Genomic DNA, 22,601 nt, shown 5'->3' on the forward strand with positions numbered 1-22,601 from the left:
CATAGATTAGGGAGAGGTGTCTGCCATGCTGCCCCCAGCCCATGTGGCCCATAATATTCCCAGTGTTGCTGGACCTAGAGGAAAATATAATTGGGAGATATTTAACAAAAAAAGTAAAAATACAACAAAACACAGATAATGTTACTATGTGATTATCTAAGTCAACATGTGGCCCACAGATTTAGTGGCCCTTGTTTCTGTTTTTGTTTAATACCACTGAATTAGGGAATCAGGGAAGACTAATGAAAAACGTTACACCTGAAGTGGGTCTTGAGAGAACAGAATGATTTGATTATATGGAGATATTGATTCTTGGGATGCATTACTCTAGGTGGGGAGGACATAGTTGGAAGTTATATAATAAACATCTACATAGTATAAGGCTGAGAACAGCAAGTAGTCCAGTTGGCTGAAGAGTGCATGAAGAGAAGCATGTGGAAATAAGGCTGAAAACGTAGAGTGCAGACAGATTGTTACAGACCTTACGTGCCAAGCTGCAGTTTATATCTCCTGATTATTTGGAGATTAATATGGTCAGACCTGTGAATTAGACAGATTAATTTATCAGCCATGTTAAAAATGGATTGAAGAGAAGGAAGACTGAGGGCAAAGAAATAACTTAAGAGGCTATTAAAGTAATCTGATTGAAATGTTATAAAGGTATGTCAGTATGAGTGGAGGGGAATGGATCCAAGAGAAATAGATTAGCATGAGATTTAGTGAATTCTCCATTACTAAATATCTTCAAGTAGATATCAGATGAACACAGGTAGAAAATATCATTCTGGTGTTTCTTTTGAATGAAATAGTCTCTGGGGTCTGTTCCAAATATACATTTCTGTTCTGTCATTGTCCTACATATTGTGGAAGCTGAATCGACAGGATTTGACCCTTACCTAGATATGTATATGTGTATAGGGTTGGGGGTGGTGGTGGAAGAGGGTTCTCAGTGATGAACCTGGGGTTTTGAATGAGTAGATGTCATGAACAAAAACAGTCAAGTTGGGAGAAGAGGAAGTTTTAGTTCAAGAAGTTCAATTTTGGATATATTGAGTTTAAGATGCCAGTAGGGCACCCAAGTAGAGAGGTCCAGTGGACAGTTAGAAATATGGAACTGGAAGCCACTGGGGAGAGCAGGATGAATTATAATACTTTGAGAGCAATTAGTATGGCAGTGATAATTGAACCCATGGAGATAGATTAAATTTTTGATAGAGAAAAGTAGAGCCAAAGTCAGAGCCTTGGTAAACAGCTAGGCCTACACTCTTAGTGGGCATGGGGAGAATGAGAAGAAGAATGAAGAACCAAGACATTGAAAAGGTGTAATCATATGGGTAGAAGTCAGAAAAGATCAATGCCAGGGAAGCCAAGGGAAGAAGTAGTATCCAGGAGGCATAGGGTTGGCAAACAGTGTAAAGGGTGCAATAAAACCTGGGGCTATGAGAACTGAGAAAAATCCATTGGAATATTGATAACCTTGGAGAAAGCAGTTTCAATTAAATAGTATGGTTAAAGGCATATTGTAAGGAATTTAAGAGTGAGTGAATTTGGGGTATACAGAAATAGGAGAGTGTACACTGCTATTTTTGCAGTGCTTTGTTGAACAACTGACCATTTTTAACATATTCATTCATTCAAAGATTATTCAAAGGTGATAGAGAAGGGAGTTGTTATGAAGGTAGAATCAGTAAGACTTGGTAATTGAGTGATTATTCAAGGATGACTCTGAGGTTAGAAACCTGCATGCTATCCTCATTGCCAGGGAATTTGCTGCTGAATGTGATTTGGTAACACTTAGAATGCTTATTTACTTCTAAAAATACATTTTTTAAGAATACTTTTTTTTTTTAGGCCACAAAAGGAAAATTTCTCTTCTCCAGTCATAATAACATAACCCTTGATTCACAGGTTCTCTATTATCTTGAAGGGCCTGAATACACTAGTTTTGTTTTAATAATTATTTTTCTTGCTGTATTTTGCTTTTTGCATTACCTTTACTTCTTATATATCCCTTACATAGCGAGACATCTCTTGTAAAAAATCTAAAAAAATAAAAAGTTCTTTTTTAAAAGTTAATTTCATTTTTAATCAGGTATTTATTTTCTCTCTCCTATTCCTCCCTCTAATTGAGAAGCAAGAGATTTTTTTCAAAAACTCCTTTTAACAAATCTTAGTCAAGCAAGAGAAATTCTTGCATTGACCATATCAAAAAATACACATCTTATTCTATCCTTTGAATCCATTACCTCTCTTTCAGAAGTTGGTTAGCATGTTTGGTAATGTTATTGTCTTCTGGAATTGTGGTTGGTTACTTTATTGATCAGAGTTCTTACATCTTCCAAAGTTGTTTGTCTTTACATTTCTGTACAAGTTATTCTCATACTACTAATTTCGCCCTGCTTTAGTTCATACAAGTCTTCTCAGGTTTCTCTGAAATAGTCTTTTTTCATTATTTCTTATGGCATAGTAGTATTCCATTACATTTTTATACCATAATTTGGTTAGCCACCCTCAGTTGCTGGGCACACTCTTAGTTTCCATTTGTTGTCACTTTAGAAAGAACTGTTAGAACTTTTTTTGTTCATGAGTCTTTTTTCCTCATTTTGATCTCAAAATACAGCATATCTGATATTATATGCAGTGAATCACATCTATATTCCCATACCTCTACAAGGAAAGGAATGAGGTGTAGTAATATATATAAAAAAAGATTCACTATGACCAAGTTGTATTTACACCAGAGAGTGAAACAGTTGCTTCAGATAATTATGTTAACAGATACAGAAAAAGCTTTCAGTAGATTGTAGCAATTATTTATGTTTAGTAAATTTGAAGTGCCTTTTCTGATTTATTGACTCTGCCTGGGAGCAATTGGTTCCAATCTGGGGATATCATGTTCCATGGAAGTCACCCACTTCCCTTAAAACACACAGGGACACAAGTGTCAAAGCACAGAAACATAATTTGCACTTGAACTTATAGAAATTAATGCTATTCAACAATCACCAACCCTTCCCTCAGATCATCATCTATAAAATGAAGTTATAATACCTATATTTCTAGTACTATCACAGTGTTGTTGTGAGGCTCAAATGAAATAATTTATTTAAAGTGCTTTGTAAACTTTTAAGCACCATATTAATAAATGTCAGTTATCAGTATCACTACCACCACCTCCATCATTATTCCTCAACTCTTCACCTAACCATTCATTAAATACTTTTTGTTTTAACTTCTGGGTTGAATTAAAGAAAGCTTAGTGGGACGAATGAGAAGGAAGAAATAAAGGGAGAAAGAGAAGGAATTGTGAGATCTGAATTTTGGAATTGTGAAGTCCAGAAATTGATATTTATGGAAAGCTTGAAAAGAGCTCATGTTGAAGGAATGGCAAGTTTGGAGGAGGATGAGAACTTGAGCAAGAGCTAATAAGGAGAAAAAAGTGCTACAGCAAAGGAAAGGCATAGAGTGAGCATTTCAAGGTGGCGATGAAGTGAGGAGAGTGACAATTTTAAGTTCCTTTGAATTCTAAATCTGTGATCCTCCCTTCAGGGTTAGAGACCCTTCATAAGCAGTTAACACAGTAATTCTCTAGGAGCTGGCAAAATGACAATCATAGATTTTAGGAGACCAAATTCCAAAAGGTTCAGAGAGAGGTTAATTAATCTTAACTTCTGCAAGGGAAGCCAGCTAATTAGGAATAGGAAGCATTCAAGAGTGAAATCCTGAAAACACAAAGAGAAACAAATCTGATGGGGAGGAAATGGGAGTTTTTGAAAAAAAGCTAGGTGGAAGTACAAGGAATTTGTTAATGAACCTTTAGACTTTTAGAAGATATACAGAAAATGAAGTCAGGTTCAGTAATGCACAATGGATGCCACAGTGTGGCAACGTCCTAAGAGAATGAGCTGAGGCTGGCAAGGAAAGCTAAGGATGATTTATTAACTAGCCTGGAGAAACATAGAAAATCAAATAAAGGACAGGATTGTTATTTGGTTTGTTTCCCTAACCTTTCTAATGAACTCCAATCTTATACATCTCACTTCCTGTGGAACATCTGAAACTCAACATGTGCAAAATTGAAATTATTATCTTTCTCTCCAGACTCTCCTTTCTTCTCAGCTTCTCTGTTAATACTCTGTTACTACTCAGTTATTGAACTGGGAGTTTAGAGTGTTAGTCATTGATGCTTAGAGAATCATGAATGCCTGAATCTTCTACTATCTGAGGAGGAGTTGGAAAGGAGAGGAAGACAGCTGGCCAAGTATTGGATTCCTTGAAAAAGGAGGGATAATGACCCAGGGACAAGTAGGAAATAGTGACCTTGTTGCCAGGAACACAGGGAGATTAAATTACTAGGCTAGGATTTGAACCAAAGTACTCCTACCTCTGATATTGGCTCTCTCTCCATTAGGTCATGACCACTTATCTTAATTAAATGATTTATAATTATTTAGCATTTTTTGCTTTTAGTGTTAATCACTTTTTAATGTGTATAGTCAGGCAATAAATATGAAGCACCTACTGTGTGACAAATAACTGTGGTAAGCATCTGAAATACAAAGAAAGATAAAAAATGAACAGTCCTTGTTCTCAAGAAGGCAGACAACATGAAAATAAATATGTACTTGATGGTTAGCTCTTTGAGGGTAGTGACTGTCCCATCATATCTTATACTTGTCTGCTTTTCCCAGGGTAGCTGTCATAGTGCCTTACAAATTGAAGATGCTAAATAAATATTTTTCATTCATTGTGTTATTGATTTACAAAATATTTCTTCACATGTGTTCTTTAAATAATGAGCTCCCTCAGGAGCACATTTATTGACCCTATGCCTCTTTAAAATAAACCACAAAATAAAAGTACTAGGTTGTTACAATCAAGATATTTGTTGTAGGATTATAGATTTAGAGATAGAAGGGACCTTAGAAGGGCCAGTGAGTCCAGTCCCCTTGAGAGGTTATGGGACTTTCTCAGGGTAAGGACTTTCTCAGTAAGTATCTGAGTTAGGATTTGAATTTTGAACCTCCTAACTCCAAGCCTAGTGCTCTAATAGGAATTTAAATTTATCATATATCTAATCAACTTTTTTGTTACTTTATTTTCTTGTACTTAACAAGATTGACATTTAAAAGTTTCTGCCAAGGAAGACAAAGAAACTAATCCCAAACCAAAATCCTGGAGCCGAACGTGAGTTTGGAATTCAAAATATCATTGAGAGCTTTGCTCTGTGGGGCTAACATCTTGTAGGTTACAAACATAAATTTCCTTTAAGACATTTAGAAATGTCTATAACTCTGTTATGTCAGATTTAAGGTAACTAGCCTCATTTTGTGCCAGAGTTGCTGTTGTTTTCATATATCATTTCCTAATTGAAATTCTCTACTTTCATCAAGTCGTAATGTGGTGTTACTACGAGCTTGAAGGTAGTATAACATGGCAGATGACCAGGATTTACTAAATAACTGTCGATACTCAATATTTAATGAGCAAGGTTCTCTAGAAAATGAATGCTGCTTTGGTAGTAAGTAAGATGCTTGAGGAAGTTTCATAAATGCACCAGATCCACTTAATTTATTAAGTTGTAAGTGATATATCTGATTAGAATTATGGTCAGAAAGAAGCTGAGGGAAATGGGAACTGGAAGACTTTCCTTCAAAAAGAAAGTCAGCGAAAGTTCCCAAAGCAGATTGAAAAGGAAACCACTGATTAAGAATATCCCAAGACTTTAAATGCAAACTATTCAGGGAATCACTGGAAGAAAGAAGAGCAGAGGGAGAGCAGGGAACTTGGAGTTAGGGAGTAGTCTCCCACTAGATAAAAAGATGAAGTAATGGAAGGCTAAAGCCAGAGAAAGAGAGGATTTTGACAGCTAGCCGAGATGGTCCAGAGTCCCTGAGCCATGAAGAAGACCTACCAGAACCACATGGAATTCAAGAAAGATTTAAGCTGTGAGATTTATTTATGCCTAGGAAAAAACTAGAGTTAAGTGAGGCAGCAGTTGATAAGGGTAGAAAGGTGCTTAATTAAATCTGTGTCAATATTATTTGAAATCTTCATCTAGATTGTGTACCATGTATTCAGATATAGTAATTATGATTAACAAGCCCTGTATGGAGCTGTTTTAATGAGGAGTGATAGGCAGCTAAGTGGCACATTGGATAAAATTTCAGACTTACCATCCAGAAGACTAGAGTTCAAACCTTACTTTAGATACTTACTAGTTGGACAAATCTCTCAGGCCCAGTTTTTTCATCTGAAACATAAGGATAATAACAGTACCTCCCACACAGAGTTGTTATGAGAACATATGTAAAGTGCTGCACAAATCTTAAAGCACTAGATAAGTGCTAGCTAACATTATTGCACAATGCTTTGAATGGCCTCAGTCCACCTGCTGCTGTAAGAAGCCCATCTCTTCTGTATCGCTGCTCCCCTGGTGATAGTATGTAAATTAAGAAACACAATGATCTCAGAAGTGTAAAAATGACAAATAATCTTAAAGGGCCATAGAAAGAAGCAGGCTAAATGGAGATAGATTACCTGGAAAATAGGATACAAAGGATTTAACGTCCCTAATATAAGACAGTGGACTGAAAGTCCTCTTTGGATCCCTTCTAGCTCTAAATCTATGATCCAGTGATTTTACTGAAGATAAATATTACCAGAAAAGAAGAAGGACCAGTCATGAATTAAGAAAAAGAGAAAACAGATGGGCAAGCCAAGTGCTGCTTTGGTACCCTAAAGATACTGAAAGAACAAGAGTCATCCAGCAAGCCTGTCAGTCAGTAAACTTTTATTAAGGGCCTCATACATGGTAAGCATTGGGCTAAGCACTAGGCAGCAGAAGACGATCCTTGTCCTCAAGGGGTTTGTAATCTAATGGTGGAGACAACAGGCAAACAAATATGCACAAATAAATCATATATAGTATAAACAGGATTTAAGTAAAAGAGAAGGCCCTAGAATTAAGAGGGACTGGGAAAGGCTTCCTGTAGGTCATGGAATTTTAGTTGGGACTTAAAAGAAGCCAGGGAAGCCAGAGGGAGAGATGAGGTAAGCGATCATTTCAGGCGTGAAGGAGAATGCCAGCATGTTGGAGAGATTCTCTGTGAGGGTTTATAAGAAGGTGTGGACAAGAAGCGTGGAGAATAAGGTAGAGCAAAGTGTACTTCATTGGTGAAGACAGTGCCCATTTGGATTAAATTATGGATACATCAGAGTAGGAAGTGTATTAGATTTGTAATTAGATAATTTGGTTGCCAATTCTGCCTCTGACACTATCGTGTGACCCTCAACAAGTCACTGAATCTTAATTTGTTCATCTGTATAATAATAATAATAATGTTAATATACCTTCAGCACCTACTTTATAGGGTTATTATGAGAATCAAATGAGATAATGTGAGTAAAATCATTTACAAATTTGAAACACTGTATTTAAGTGTCAAAAATGTCGATTCTGTAGGAGTATTCTTTCTCCTGAATCCTGTAGAACTCTTCATGCTACTCTCCATGGGAGATCTTTCCTAATTCCCCTAGTTGTTACTGCTCTCTCCTTCCTCAAAGTAACTTGTATTTTGTCTGTTTCCTTGTTTAAATCAGAGGCTGTTTTCTGCTTAATAGCCAGCATTTTTTTATAATGTTCTAAAGTGTGCAGAGAGCCCAAGAAATATAATCTCATTGGATCCTCTTCACAACCTTGTGGGGTAGGCCGTTTTAGTATCATCATTTTACAAATGAGGAAACAGGCTGAAGGGTTAAAGGATTTGCCCAGGGTTTCATAGCTAGTAAGGGTCTGAATCAGGATTTGAACTCAGGTCCTCCTGAATCCAAGTCTAGCATTGTTCTGCCTAGTTTCCCCTTCTGTCTTAGTGCCAACACAATGCCTTGTACAGAGGGGGGACTTAGGGTCATTGTGTCATATTTTGAGAGCTGGAATGGACCTTGTGTTTTATCCAGCCCCCTCATTTTGCAGATGAGGAAAATGAGGCCCAGAGAATTTTGAGTAGTTTGCCTTAGGTTATAGAAGTAGTAAGTGGCATAGCTGAATCAGGCCCCTATGCTATTTGTTCCAAGCTAGGCCTCACTCTAGCTGGTCCTTTAGTAGACTCTAAGGTGAGAGAAGTAGCTGGCTACTTAGCTTAAGCAGGATTGTTAGGAGAATCAAATGAGGTAATTATGCTTTGTGAACTTTGAATTATATGCAAATCTAAGTTATTATTTGTGTCTTTAAATTTAAAGCTTAGCTACTTGTTGAAATGTAGGTACTCTAAAATAGAACGTTATATAGTTATGAATTAAGTGAGGCAAGAAAGGAAAAATACAAAAAGTTTAAGATTAAAATTTAAAATATAGGAGTTTAAGGTTAAAGTTAATTATAGAGCATGTTGTTAATTTATCCCTATTTGATAGCATCCCATAGAGGTAATGTGGCCTAATCCTAAAAAGTTTGTGATTAGCCAGTGGGAGGGTGAGAAATTGCGCCAAATCCTGTCCTCCTCCAATAGTCATCCATTCTTTAGCCTACAGTCATACATCTTATCCCTGATACTCCCGAACTCTGATCAGCTCTTTGCCATAGCATGTTCCCAGCTTCTTCTGAGCCCAGGCAGACCCAGGAAGACAGTTATAATTTAACCTGTACCAGAATATCCATAGCAGAAGCTATGTGTTTGCTGTTGGGAAACTTCCACCCTTCTCCAGTAGACCAGCCCCTGCCTTCCAGATCACCCTGTGGCTCAAGGTAGTACTTCTGATGTTCAGAGCAAGGGTGTGGTTGTGTTTGGGGCTGGGTGGTTTGTGTCCCAGGGCATAATCAATAGGTTCTTCCCTTTTTGTTTTCATTTTGTGTGGGACAGATTCAGTTACACAAGATGAAGAGGCACGAGTGAATTTTGATCTTCGTGCATTACATTCTTCCCCAACCCCACAGCCCCTCTTCTCCCCTTCACCAAACACAATACTTTTCTGAATTTCTAAGTACCACTATATTTCTAGTCACCCAGGTTTAAAACCTTAGTACCATCCTTAACTCCACAGTATCCTTCATCCCATGTATCTAATTAGTTGACAAGTCTTATCATTTCAGACTCCACCTTCTCTCTGCTCACACGTGGTATTCTAATTGATCTCACTGCTCACTGGTCATTAGCCCTTAGTTTATGTTCACAAATTTGACTTCTTCCCACCAAATGCTGGTTACGCAAAAGATCATAATAAATATCAAATACAGAGTAACTTCATTTTTCCAATGATAAATTGGAGAAGTTAAACATATTGGAATATACTAGAAAACACACAAGAGTGTGTTTAGCTTTTTAGACAGGAGCAAGGTGAGGTCTCAACTCAACAAAAAGAATAGTCCTAGTCTCATCCAAAAGAAAGTCTCCAACATCTCTAGGGAGGCAAACCTGAAATCAGGGATATTTTAAGGGGCCAACTTCCCCTACATATCTGTAGCTCCCAAAGTCTTGTTTTCCCTCTCTCTCCCAATGAATGTTTGGAATACTGTGTGTCTCTCTCTCAAGAAACTGCCCCAACACCAGCTTTGCCGTTCATGTAGTGAGATAGAGTCAACTTCAGCATTCTGCCCACCAATCACACATCTTCCATAGCCAATGAAGCTGCATGCGGAACTCTCCTGGCTTAGGTGAAAGCCTAGTTACACACTTTTATCATCAAGTAGTCACATTCATAGAGAGCATCTAGTTTAGATTTGGAATCTATTAAAAGGCATTCCTTCAATTTCTCTTCGCCCTGACTATTCTGCACAGTGTTTGGAGGTAGAGGATTTAAGCTTCAATCCTACATCTGCCACTTTCCATCGTTTTGACCTTGGGCAAGTCATTAGTCCTTTCACCTCTCTAAAATTAATTTTTTTCATCTGTGAAAAGAAGAGGTTAGACTTGCTGGTCTGAAAGGCCCCTTTCAGCTCTGAGTCTATTAGCCTGTGAATATAGCAGTTGTATAACAGTCTTCTCACAGTGATTTTCTGCACTTGTTCCTTTTCACTAAGGATGCACTTTAACATATTTCTTTTCCTTTTCCATTGTAAAATAGCGCATTCTTGGATTCTGTCATGTGCTCCATCTAAAACTTTACTTGCAGATTTCAGACATGAGGCATTCTGTGAGTCTATTTAATTGAGAATCTGTTAAATGGTCTATAACAGAAGTATTTGTATCAGGTGTGGGGAACCTGCAGCCTCGAAACCATATGTGGCCCTCTAGATCCTGAAGTGTGGCCCTTTGACAGAATCCAAACTTCACAGAGTAAATCCCCTTAATAAAAGGATTTGTTTTATAAAACTTGGGATTGTCAAAAGGCTGCCCCTAAGGACCTAGAAGGCCACATATGACCTTGAAGCTACAGGTTCCCTGATCCTGGGCCACTTTTGAGCTTCCTCAACTTAACATTTCATCTTTTAATATTGTTGATCCACTAAGAACTTATTTTTTTCCACTTAATAGTATTTTGGTTTTCCCAGTTATATGTAAAGATAATTTTCAACATTTTGAGTTCCAAAATTTTTTCTCCTTCCTTTCATTCCCTTCCCCTTCCCCAAGATATCAAGCAATCTAATATAGGCTATACGTGTGCAGTCATATTAAACACATTTCCACATTACTCATGTTGCGAAAGAAGAATCAGAACATAAAGGGGAAACAATGAAAAAGAAAAAAAACAACAAAAAAGAAAATATTATGCTTCATTCTGCATTCAGACTCCATAGTTCTTTCCTGGATGTGGATAGCATTTTCCATCATGAGTCTTTTGGAATTGTCTTAGACCATTGTATTGCTGAGAAGAGGCAAAAGTTGATCATCACGTACTGTTGCTGGTACTGTATTCAGTGTCCTCCTGGTTCTGCTCACTTCACTCAGCATCAGTTCATAGAAGTCTTTCCAGGTTTTTCTAAAATCTATCTGCTCTTCATTATAACACAATAGTATTCTTTTACATTCATATGCCACAATTTATTCAGCCGTTCCCCAATTGATGGGCATCCCCTCAATTTCCATTTCTTTGCCACCACAAAAAGAGCTACTGTAAGTATCTTTGTACATGTGAGTTTTTTCCCTTTTTTATGATCTCTTTGGGATCCAGACCTAGTAGTGGTATTGCTGGACCAAAGAGTTTGCCCTTTGGGTATAGTTTTAAATTGTTCTCCAGAATGGTTGGATCCATTCAGAACTCCACCAACAATGCATTAGTGTTTCAGTTTTCCCACATCTTCTCCAACATTTATCATTTTCCTTTTTTTGTCATATTAGCTAATTGGATAGGTGTAATGTGGTACCTCAGAGTTGCTTTAATTTGCATTTCTCTAATAAATAGTGATTTAGAGCATTTTTCATATGACTATAGATAGCTTTAATTTTTTCATCTGAAAACTGTCTATTCATACTCTTTTATCATTTATCAATTGAGGAATGACTTGTATTTTTATAAATTTGACTCAGTTCTCTCTATATTTTAGAAATGAGGTCTTTATCAGAAACACTGGCAATAAAAAATTGTTTCCCAGCTTTCTGCTTTCTTTCTAATCCTCATTGCATTGGCTTTGTTTGTGCAAAACTTTTAAATTTAATGTAATCACAATTATTCACTTTGCATTTCATAATGTTCTTTATCTCTTGTTTGGTCATAAATTCTTCCCTTCTTCATAGATCTGATAGGTAAACTATTCCTTGCTCTCCCAATTTGCTTATAGTATCACCCTTTATGTCTAAATTATGTACGCATTTTGACCTTATCTTGGTGTACGATGATGGTCTGTGCCTAGTTTCTGCCATGCTGTTTTCCAGTTTTCCCAGCAGTTTTTGTCAAATAATGAGCTCTTGTCCCAGAAGCTGGAGTCTTCGGCTAACATTTAATTATTAAGGAAATAGTATGTTATACAAGCATATGTGTGTATCCACAAGTAATTCTCTTATTTTTTTACAAGAAAAATAAGGGGACCAGTGGGATAGCTGCATTTCCTATTCCCAGGCATTTTTTATGCTGTGGTAAAACTTGATATCTTCCCCAGTGATGATGGCAGGGATTGGAAGAGGCTCAGTTTTCCAATAAAAACTATTATAATTAAGACCATTCAGATGTAGCCCAGAGTATTCTGAGAGGATAATTGCTTTCAAATTCTTCTCCATCATCCTATGGGGTCTTCAAGAGCTTCAGAGTTTACATGCTTTGCTAGATTTTCAGTTGATTAAACCAAAGATGACAAATTCATGGCTTAACAATCAATCTGAACATGCTGGATATGTCATTCAATTCAATTCAACAAACATAAGTCCCTTCCTCATACAAGAGAATATGCTAAGTTCTGGAGATACCAAAACAAAACTGAGTCAGTCCTGTCCTCATGTGGCTTATATCGTAATGTGCTTGGGAGGGATACACAACAGGTACAAAAATATGTAAATACAATAGATGTACAAAGTAAATGAAAACTCCAGTTCCTCATTGTGGTGTGGAGAGAATCCTGGTTTTTCAGATGCTATGCCAGTAAAGTGCAAGGTCAGGCAGTTTTTACCTTGCTGGAAAAGACTGTTGAGTACAGACCTGTGGACTGAGTAGTCTTTCTGAGGACCAGCCTAGCTAAACACCAAGAGGTTTATTGACCAGTAAATTCTTTGGCTATGGCAACATTTGGAATAATGAAAGTTATAAAATGGTTCTTCATCCCAAGGGGTCCTCTTTTTTTTCAGTGATATGGCATAGATGGCAGAGGGTTCTAAGACTCAGTTTTTAGATAGGCCATAAACTTTAACTTCGCTGTTGGCATTCTAAATGTGAGATCCTTGTTCAAAGATCAATGAATACATATCATACTACTGACTCAAGTAAATCATGTCAATTTCACTTTAACTAAAACCAGAAGATAGAAGGAAATTGGAGTTAACTAGAAGGATAGCTGACAAATTCTCCCTAGAGAGGCAAATAAAGGAGTAGGTAGTCATCCTTTATTATAGATTCAAATCTGTATTATTTATCATTTCATGGAATAGCTGGTCCCCTCATATTGTAATGCTCATGATAAATATTTGTAAAAAAGACTACCATGAAAACAATTGCAAATAGTATACCACCATCTATTGTAGATTATGAAGAGGTAAAGAAATTCTGCCAATAACTCTGTAAGACCCAGTTAAATCAACATTACTTTGATATTGGGTAATTTCATTGCAAATATTGAACTAGGTTAAAGAATCTGAAAAATGTGTTGAAACGTATAAATTGGGAATAAGGAATCAAAGATACTCTGTAGGATCTTAAAGTCTGTAAGTCGCTTTTGTTTACACTGAGAAAAAGAATTTGAAGGTACTAGACATGATGAACGTAAAACAACATCACAATTGAATTTATTCTATTTTAATAGATAGGAAATCACTTATTACTGACATGGGAGTCATTCTTGAAATCAAGTGGCGATGTATGGTCAGAACATCAACTTTTTAAAGTAAAGATCAAAATGAGTACAAAGTTAATGCTATTAAAACTACTAATACCTGCCTTATCTAAATTTGTTATAGGCCAAAAACTAGGATATGAATAGAAGAAAAGAACATATGTACCAAGAAAAATAATTTCTTGTAGAAGTTGAACCTCTTTTTAAAAAATCACCAACAATGACTTAGCAGCCACATCAATCAGGTCTTTCCGTAGCCTAGGATGTGTTTGTACCTGCCTGGTGATTTAAACTCTTGGAGGGGAAGCTAAGCCCATTTCTTTATGTCTTGGATTCCAGTTTCTTCCAAGCTACTTTTCTTTTATCCTTCAGGTATGAAGATTATGTTCCCTAAGACAGAAGACAAAGATGAAATAGAAATGGTCTCTTGGTTATCAATTATTATCATCTCATCCACTCCCAAATACACTTTTTTATCTTTCTCTTGCCTCCAATATAGCTTAAAAATATTTTTGCTGTTGTAACTCTTCTTGGCAAGTTTTTATTTCCTAGGCTTTACTGTTCCTGATGTTACTCCTACAGATTCATGCCATACTTTCATATTCATCCTCAGTTTTCTGTCCCTGCTTTCATTTTCTTTACATGCCTTTTAAAACATCTGGGTTGATCACTATGTATCTATAGTGTTCTCCTTAAACAGTACCCTCTTTGGTCTTTATGTGGCCAAATTTTGTTGTTGAGAGCATCCGATCCCTTCTGAATAGACTTCTTAGGTCATCAGAGCCTGTCTTTCCTTTCTCTGGATTCTTGAAAATACATTCTCCCAATATCTAAGGTCCCTTAGACAACACTTGGCATTATCTTGCTCGCATATTACAGTTGTTGTGGTTACTTTCTCCTAAAGTTCCTTTCATTTCTCTCATTTGACTCCTATGGACTTTTCACAAGTCATAATGATATTAATATATGAAATCACTGACTATTGTAGGGGCAGATATTTTAGTTAAGCAGTTTATATTTATCTTTTCTTTTTATTTTTTGTTACATTTTAAGTTCTGAATTTTCTCCTTCCTTCCCTCTTCACTCTGCACTAGAGAAGGCTACCATTTGATGCAGATTTATAAATATATGTAAAATATACTATGCATGCTACTATTTATCAGTTCTTTTCTATGGAGGTGTATAGCATCTTCCTTCAGAGGTCCTTTATAGCTGACTTGAGTATCTGCAGTACGCAGAAAACTTGGTTGTTTACAATTATTCTTCATAAGCAGTTTATATTTAAAGGATAATTGTTTTTAAGTCGTTGGGGGAAATGTACCTATTATGATTGGTTTCCAAAGCCAACAACTATGATTTGTTTTCTTCTCCAGTCAACAGTTCATTTCTCTTTCCCCACCCCCACCACCATGACATTGACATGAAATAGACATGAAATTGACATGAAATAGTCCTCTCAATAATCAGATTATACTTTAGGGGACGTAACTAAGACTGAGGAATTTGTTATAGGCAAAATTACAAAAACAAGTTGATCAGAAGGAACCTTCCAATTGCGTCTGATTCATGAACCTGGTATAGATAAGGCCTTTCCATGCCTTCCTCATGCCCCTCTTTCAAAGTCTCCCACACACGTTCAAATATGTCCTGACATGGAATTCTTCTTTCTAGCTGGGACTTGATGGATAGGTGGGTGGGGGAATTCCCAGTTTTGTTTAAAATCTCAGTTGTGTTGTGGGTTTGGCCAGCATTTTTATGATTAGTTTTCTAACCATTGGTTTGTTTTTTTTTTCTTCCTGTACCATGCGTTGTATGGTGACTCATCTGCACTGATACTGTTACCTTGGAAGCGAAATGTTTTCTTCCATTGCTGAAATTTCCTGTAGTAATAGATATTCACAGGTTATACACAGGTTGTTTTTTTTTTTTTCCAGGAAGGTTAAATAAAATAGTAAACTATCTGAAGGAGATTTTTTTGTGCTGGATTTCCCAATTTGGGAATTAATTATTAAATAATAAATTGCCACCCCCCCAACCCCACTAAATCCATTGTTTTCATATAATGCTGATCGATTTGCTTCACAGAATTTATCACTGATCTTACACCACATTTTTATTTAGCTGGTGAGGCCTATTAAAAATAGGACTGCTCATGATATCTGGGGATGGACAAGTTATACTACTGAAGAAGGGAGAAAGCAGTATAAACTTAATTATGTCACCTGTCTCCCTGTTAGTAGGCAAGACTATCCATGAATGTTTGCAGATATTTGGTATTTATAAAGTTGCAGCATTTAAAATTTAATATAGTGTGCAAACATTGTATTGCATCTAGGACAGATAAAGTTAAAATTATTGACTTAGATGAAATAGCACTTTTGTTGTATGGAGAAGTCTAAAGAATACAAAGGAATTAGTTATCTTTGAGGTATGAACTATGGTTTTTTTTTTCCTTTTTCACAGTAATATGTTAGGGCTTGAGGAAGGAAAAAAAATGAATTCCTGTTTTACTGTTGGATCCTTAATCCAAAATAAGAGATAGCTAAAGAGAAAATAGAATGTTCTGACCTCTCTAATACTTACTGAATAGTCATTACAGATCTGTTGTGTAATAGTAGTGAATATTTCAACCAAAGTTATATGTTTTTTATGTACTGATATCACATAATCAAATACTAGATTGAATTATGTTTTGTTTTCTTAGAACAATTTAGTGTGTTTTCTGTGATGCAAACAAAATCTATTATTTCTGTAAAAACAAGCATTTAGTTAATTAGATACCTAATAAAATTAGAGTAATCTCAACTCTTCACATAATTTTGGTCAATCTGTGAATTTTTCTGTGTTATTCTATGTCATCTAAAAAGAATAAAAACAAGGAACATATTTGTAATTTTGTGGAGCTATCTTTATTTTTTTTTTTTGGTTATAATTATATGATGTGTGATGTATATTTTTAAGACTCTGGTTCCATGACTAACTGATTTTTTTTGTTTTCTTGATTATTTGAATTTAGCTCCTTTTTGGTTCAGGTGTGCTAGTGTCCCTAAGCCTTTCTGGGCCACAGCTGGATAAAGTGGTGATTGACAGAACCCTGGTGGGGAAGCTCATCTCCGACACCATCAGTGATGGTAATTACACCCTTGTGCAAATCAATTGCTTACATTAACAATAGAACAGGAGAAATTCTCTGTCAACAGGTAGACTAATTATTGCCACTGGAGATTTGCAAAGCACAACAAGTAATTGCTTGTAATGCCATAGTTACCACCCTTGGGACCAGGAACAAGTTTTAGACTAGTATTTAATATTAAAGTTGATTTTTGTGTTGTCAAGCATTAAGTACATTTTGAAACATTTTATATTTTCTTTCAAATATACAAATGTTTTGAAATATGCATCTATATTTGAAATTTGTCCATGAAAGAAATGCTTATAAATATGGAAATTGAAAATTGATGTGAATTTCTTTAATATTTTTTATGATGGTATTTGAAAATATTTGCTGTACATATTAAGTTATATTAATATCAGTTGATATTCTGTTATCAGCATTATTGATATCTATGACCTCTCTCTCTTTCTCTCTCTCTCTCTCTCTCTCTCTCTCTCTCTCTCTCTCTCTCTCTCCCTTTTTTAATTTGATCTCTGATTTCATTTGGTGTAGAGAATTTCCAATGAGGAAACACCTTCTGCCAGTGCATATTGGCACTTGCTCTATGAATACAGGGCTTGCTGCAGGTGATGAGAGGTTTTGTGACTTGTTTACGGTCCCATAACAATATATGTCAGAGGCAGGCCTCAAATCTAAGTCTTTCTGAGCTTTTTGTCCAGTCTGATGTATGCTAGAGATATCAAAGTCAAATAGAAACATATTTCTGCAGGTGCATATTGACTTAGAAAACCGCATATCTACGTTGTATTTTATTTTCATTTATTTTTAGACATTTCCCAGGTTTGGGCCCACATGAGGCCAAGGCTGAGAGTTTGATGCCCCTGATGTACACCATGTTGCTTCTCTCATGAGCTCTTCCATTGATTGGAAATTTCAAAATACATGAACACCACTAGAAAATTTATTTTTCCTATTATGTTGGTTTTCAAAAGGAACATTGTTAAACTTTTGATATTCTATTACAAAGTACAATTAGGAATTTGTATTTGTCATTAATACTTTTGTTTAGAAAGTCTTAAAAATATGTGTTGTGAAGGCAGAGTCAGTATATAGTTATGTGTTCAACCTAAATACTGCTCTACTCAGTGCATGATGATATCTGAACAGGATAGGGCATGAGAAAGCTGCATATATGCAAATTTATTTAATTAAGGAAAGAACAAGGATAGGACTTACATGTTTCATAAATTAATATTTCATATCAGGTTTTCACTGTTACATATTTCAGTGATTAGACTTATTGGCATATACAAAAGTAATTCTCATAAGAATATGAGTTGCAGGAAGATTGCTGATCTGCATTGGTAAAAGGAGTCCCATCTACTGATGAAATCACAAGTTCAGGACCACATGCCCCTGGCCATCCCCCCCACCAAAAAGCTAGATCCATATAAGAAGAAGCTCTATTGTAAAGACTCTGCTATATTTAAGTAAAAAATAATGCATATTTGACTACTAAAAATTATGTTCATTAGAAACAAGTTATGAAAAGTCTGATCTTCATGTTTAAAAAGATTTTGATGAGAATTTTAGAAACAACTTTAGAACTTATGACCTTCTCTGGGCTTTACAGAGACCACAGTTAGCATCTTAAACTGGCATTCTCTTGTCCCTAGAGATACTCCATCATGCTTCATATGCTCATGTCCAAATATCAGGACCAAAAAGAGCAAGGCAATAACGCCAAGGAAGTGTGAAGTTCTCCATATATAATATGTTAAGAGTGAGAAAATGTCTAATATCTGATATTTGCTCATGTTTGCTTTGTCCGTTGCCTCTAGGATAAGCTACAAATTCCTCTTTTGATATTTAAACCCTTTACAACTTGGGGCCAATCAGCCTTTCCAGCCTTATTTTACATTTCTTCACTTCACACCCTCTGAATTTGAGGCAAACTAGCTTGCTTGTCTTTCCCCATACATGATGCCTTTACACAAATCTGGCATCCATGCCTGGAATACTTTCCTTCTTTACCTTCCCATTATGGGATCCCTAACGTTCCTACAACCACTCAGCAACCATGGCCTCCAAAAGACTTTTCCTGATCCCCTTAAGAAGTTAATATTCCTCAGTAGAATGTAAACTCCTTGGCTTTGGTTTTGCCTTTTTATCCCCAGCTTCTAGCACATAGGCATTTGATAAATGCTTTCTCGATTAAATTGCATATCACCCAGGAAAAAGGTATGTATAGTGGGATTTGTTCAGGAGAATTTACTCATCCAGCTATAACTTCACATGACTCTACTAATTGAGGTCCCTTTCCTTCAGCATCCATTTTGTTTTGAACTGTGCTTTTATTGGTATAGGGAATAACCAGTTAGTAAACTCTCCTTTACCAATGTAGTTTGGCACTTGCTTTGATAATTGCCTTGGACATGGAGAGATCAAGTTCCTTATACAGGATCACATAGGCAGTATGTATCAGTCAGGACTTAAACCCAAGTGTTTCGAACTCATCCTGGCTCTTTACCTACTAAGTCACACTTCCTTGTTGACTTGAATTTTAAAAAATATTATTATCAATAATTGCTTTTGTAATTAAAGTTATAATTGTCCTATGGAATCACAGAGAAGTCTCTTAAGAATTAATAAGAATTCACAGTTATATACTTTCAGATTCCCAAATGGCTTTCCTTACAACAATATGCTGACTAGTAATAAGAGTAGTATAGATAATCATTTCCATTTTGTCCCTTGGGCAGCAAAGAGATCAAATTGGTTAATACTTACAGAAATTAATACAGCAACTTTTCATTGGAAGGACAAATCCTAAAGCTGAAGGGTAAACAGGTTCATTGGAAAAGACCCTGATATTGGGGAAGATTGAAGGCAGACAGAGAAGGAGACAACAGAGGATGAGATGGATAGATAGTGTCATAGAAACAAACATGAGCTTGGACAGATTTTGAGAGATAGTGAAGGACAGAAGGACCTGGTGTGCTATGGGCCATGGGGGTCATGAAGAGTTAGATACAACTGAATGAATCAACAACCAAAGCAACAACATCTGACCTTTTTTATAGGATGTTCCAAAAGTCTTAGTGCAATTTTAAGCTCTAATAACTTAGAACTTGTTCTCCCAGTGCTTTAATATATCACCACACTCAATCTTCAAAGCAATCACCTAAGCACTATCCCCATTTTATAGATACAGAACCCAGGAGTCAAATATGTTAAGGGACTTCCATAGTCACATAGCTAGTCAGTGTCAAAAGCAGGATTCAGATTCCGTTTCCCAACTCCAAGCCCTGAGTTATTTCTACTACACCACATTGTCTTTTATGTATACCTAAAATGAGGCTCATAGATTAAGCAAGCTGCCCAGTCATAGAGTTAATGCACATTGGATCTGGGCACACAGCGATTTGCCCATCAGGTTTAATGCTCCTCTAACTTTGCCACACTCCTCTCTACTGTATCAGTACACTAGCACACTTACAAGACATTATTAAAAGGCTGTCAGTTTAGTTTTTATGTTCAAATGATTCCCCTCCAAAAAGGGCTCTATTGTTCTTGACATTTCAAGTATTTTTTACTCTTAACTGAATTATGAATGAATAAAACAAAAGTGGGTGAATGAGCCAATAAATGTGTCAGCACAACTCCCAGTGAAACATCTCTACTCTTGGCTCTCTGTAAGGTGTCATTGTTTTAAAAGTTTATGATTAGTCACTTTTGGGAGATCCTAGACTGGATTTCTATTCATAAATAAATGTCTATAAATATAAGATTCAAATTTTATTTGAGCCACATAAGGCACTAATGTTGGAATATTTATATTTGGCTTGCAGCATATGAGAAATGTTTGTCATTTACTAAATTTCCAAAGATATGTTATTTTACACACAGTAAAAACTATACATTATGACAAAATGCTAAAATTGTCCTTGTCTAGAATTAAACAATCATAACTGGGTTTCAATGGGGTAGAGTAAAAAAGGTAAGAAACAATCAGTATTTAACCAACTGCCCTAGTGATTTTGTTCCATTTGTACTGCCTACCTACCTCACACAAAAACCGTGAGAATAAATGAGATGCAATTTTGATTCTCAAAGGCACATTCTAGAGTTGCTATTAATATCAAATAATGACAACATCTGGTTGGGATAGCTGATTATTTGCTTGCAATTCCGCTTTCCTTACAGCAATTTAGTGCAAAGGAAAGCTTCCATATTGTAGTGTCAATTTCCATATGTGTATAATCCTTGACCTCTCTGTTGACACTGCAAACAAAAGTACCATTTGTGGCAATGGTGATGATTTTGTCACACTGAAGCCTCTTCACTAAGAATTAAGCAGAGACTACCAACTCCATTTGTATCTTGAAGTCATCTTTTTTCATTTAAGTTTATTTCATTTATACCCAGAATAATGCTCTCTCTTGGGAACCAGATAACCATATGAATCCTTGGCAATTCTCCAGACTCCTATAACTGTGTACATCCACTGTTGTTCACTGGCTTTTACCAAGGGGTGCAGGAATAAAATAATATGCATAAAACTTTAAATGACCTCTTGCTCCTGATAATAAAATAGAAGTGTTCATCAGTTATCATTATTATTATTATTTTATATAATATATATTATGAATATCATTTATTTCCCTCTACTATTGAATAAAACTAGCTGGTTGTTTTTGTTAATATTATATCATTATATCTGATCAATTTTGTATGCATCTCCTTCCTATTATGATTTATGTATGACATTCAACTTGCGTGACCCCACAGGAAAGTTTCTTTTTAGCTCATTTTAAATCCATAAAATTAAGTTGGTTGAGAGCGTTGGTCTCCAATCACCTACGAATCCCAGCTGGTGATAATATTGTTACTTAAAGTCAGAGATTTATAGTCCCAGATATCTTCATTTAGCCAAGTAAAGAGTCACAGTGAAATCTTTTAAGATATGAAAACTTGGGCCTGAAAAATTGCTTTTTTTGCAGTTACTAAGTTGTTGATAAATTGGTAATCCCATGAAATTATATTATCACATTTATTTGTCTTCCAGCTATTCTCACAGACAGTTTCATTATTTTGTCATTTGTGGAACAAAATAAATTGTGCTATATTCAATTTACTAAGAAGTTGGATTCCCCTGATATAAACAAAAGATTTGAAAAACTCTCCACCTCAGAGTATAAGGTAAACATGTCAGTTAATAATGTTATTATGAGCCACTAGAACTTGTTAGAGCAGTAAAAGATTGATTTTATTTCTGATTTATCATATATATATTAGAATATACTAGAACATATACATTATGTATATGTATATATGTATATGTATCTGTCTCTTCAAATATTCTTCTGACTTTTTTTGCTAGCTACAGTAGACATACTTTTATGATCTTTCTTAAAGCCATCATGCAACACAGCCCTGGAAGGTTACTGTGGTCTCTATTTCATAGAATAAACAAAGAAAGGAGGGGTAAAACACTTTCAAAGGCTAATAGAAAAGTGTAGTAAAGGAAGGATGTGGACCCTCCCTTAATATGCCTGGAGAAAATATGAAAAGAAAATTCCTTCATATGCTAGTAGTATCTTTCCTTCACTAACTCTGGGTAATTTGTTCTCTTGTATCAGGGACTTAAGTACTATAAGGCAAGATTTTCATTTTAAATGGTGTATTTAATTTAAGTTTTTGCCACATTATTTTAACTTGCTTGGACGGAATACTCTCTGCTAGGATGAATATCTAATACATTTTCCAGGCTGTTTCAGTTCAAGGCCTCCTTTCAGCACTGACTTGTGTTTGCGAGATTGAGCCAACCTCTGTAACGCTGGATTTGAGACAGTTCACTGTTCACCAGGAACTGAGCTGATACCTACTTTCCTTAAAAAAGATGCACACTTATGCCATATTTATGGCACCTTTTAGCAAAGAGTAAGATTTTTACTCTTAACTTTTAACAGCCAGAAACGTTACTTTATGATTTCAGAAGGATGATACTTGGCCTAACACTGTACTTTAGACTCATTTCTGATTTTTCTGACTATTGACATAACTAAATGGATT

At 35.8% G+C, this 22,601-nt stretch overlaps 1 protein-coding gene across 3 annotated transcripts in view; it reads left to right on the plus strand.

Moving 5' to 3' along the window:
* WDPCP (WD repeat containing planar cell polarity effector) overlaps nt 1–22,601 on the plus strand; it is a 375,521-nt gene that overhangs the window by 134,012 nt on the left and 218,908 nt on the right. For all 3 annotated transcript variants that reach the window (XM_072635424.1, XM_072635425.1, XM_072635427.1), the window contains exons 8-9: nt 16,428–16,542; nt 21,595–21,728. In XM_072635424.1, coding sequence (XP_072491525.1) covers nt 16,428–16,542; nt 21,595–21,728 — 249 coding nt within the window. The remainder of the gene's footprint in view (nt 1–16,427; nt 16,543–21,594; nt 21,729–22,601) is intronic.

This window comes from Notamacropus eugenii, chromosome 1 (genome assembly GCF_028372415.1).
Source record: "Notamacropus eugenii isolate mMacEug1 chromosome 1, mMacEug1.pri_v2, whole genome shotgun sequence".
Classification (NCBI taxonomy): Eukaryota; Metazoa; Chordata; class Mammalia; order Diprotodontia; family Macropodidae; genus Notamacropus; species Notamacropus eugenii.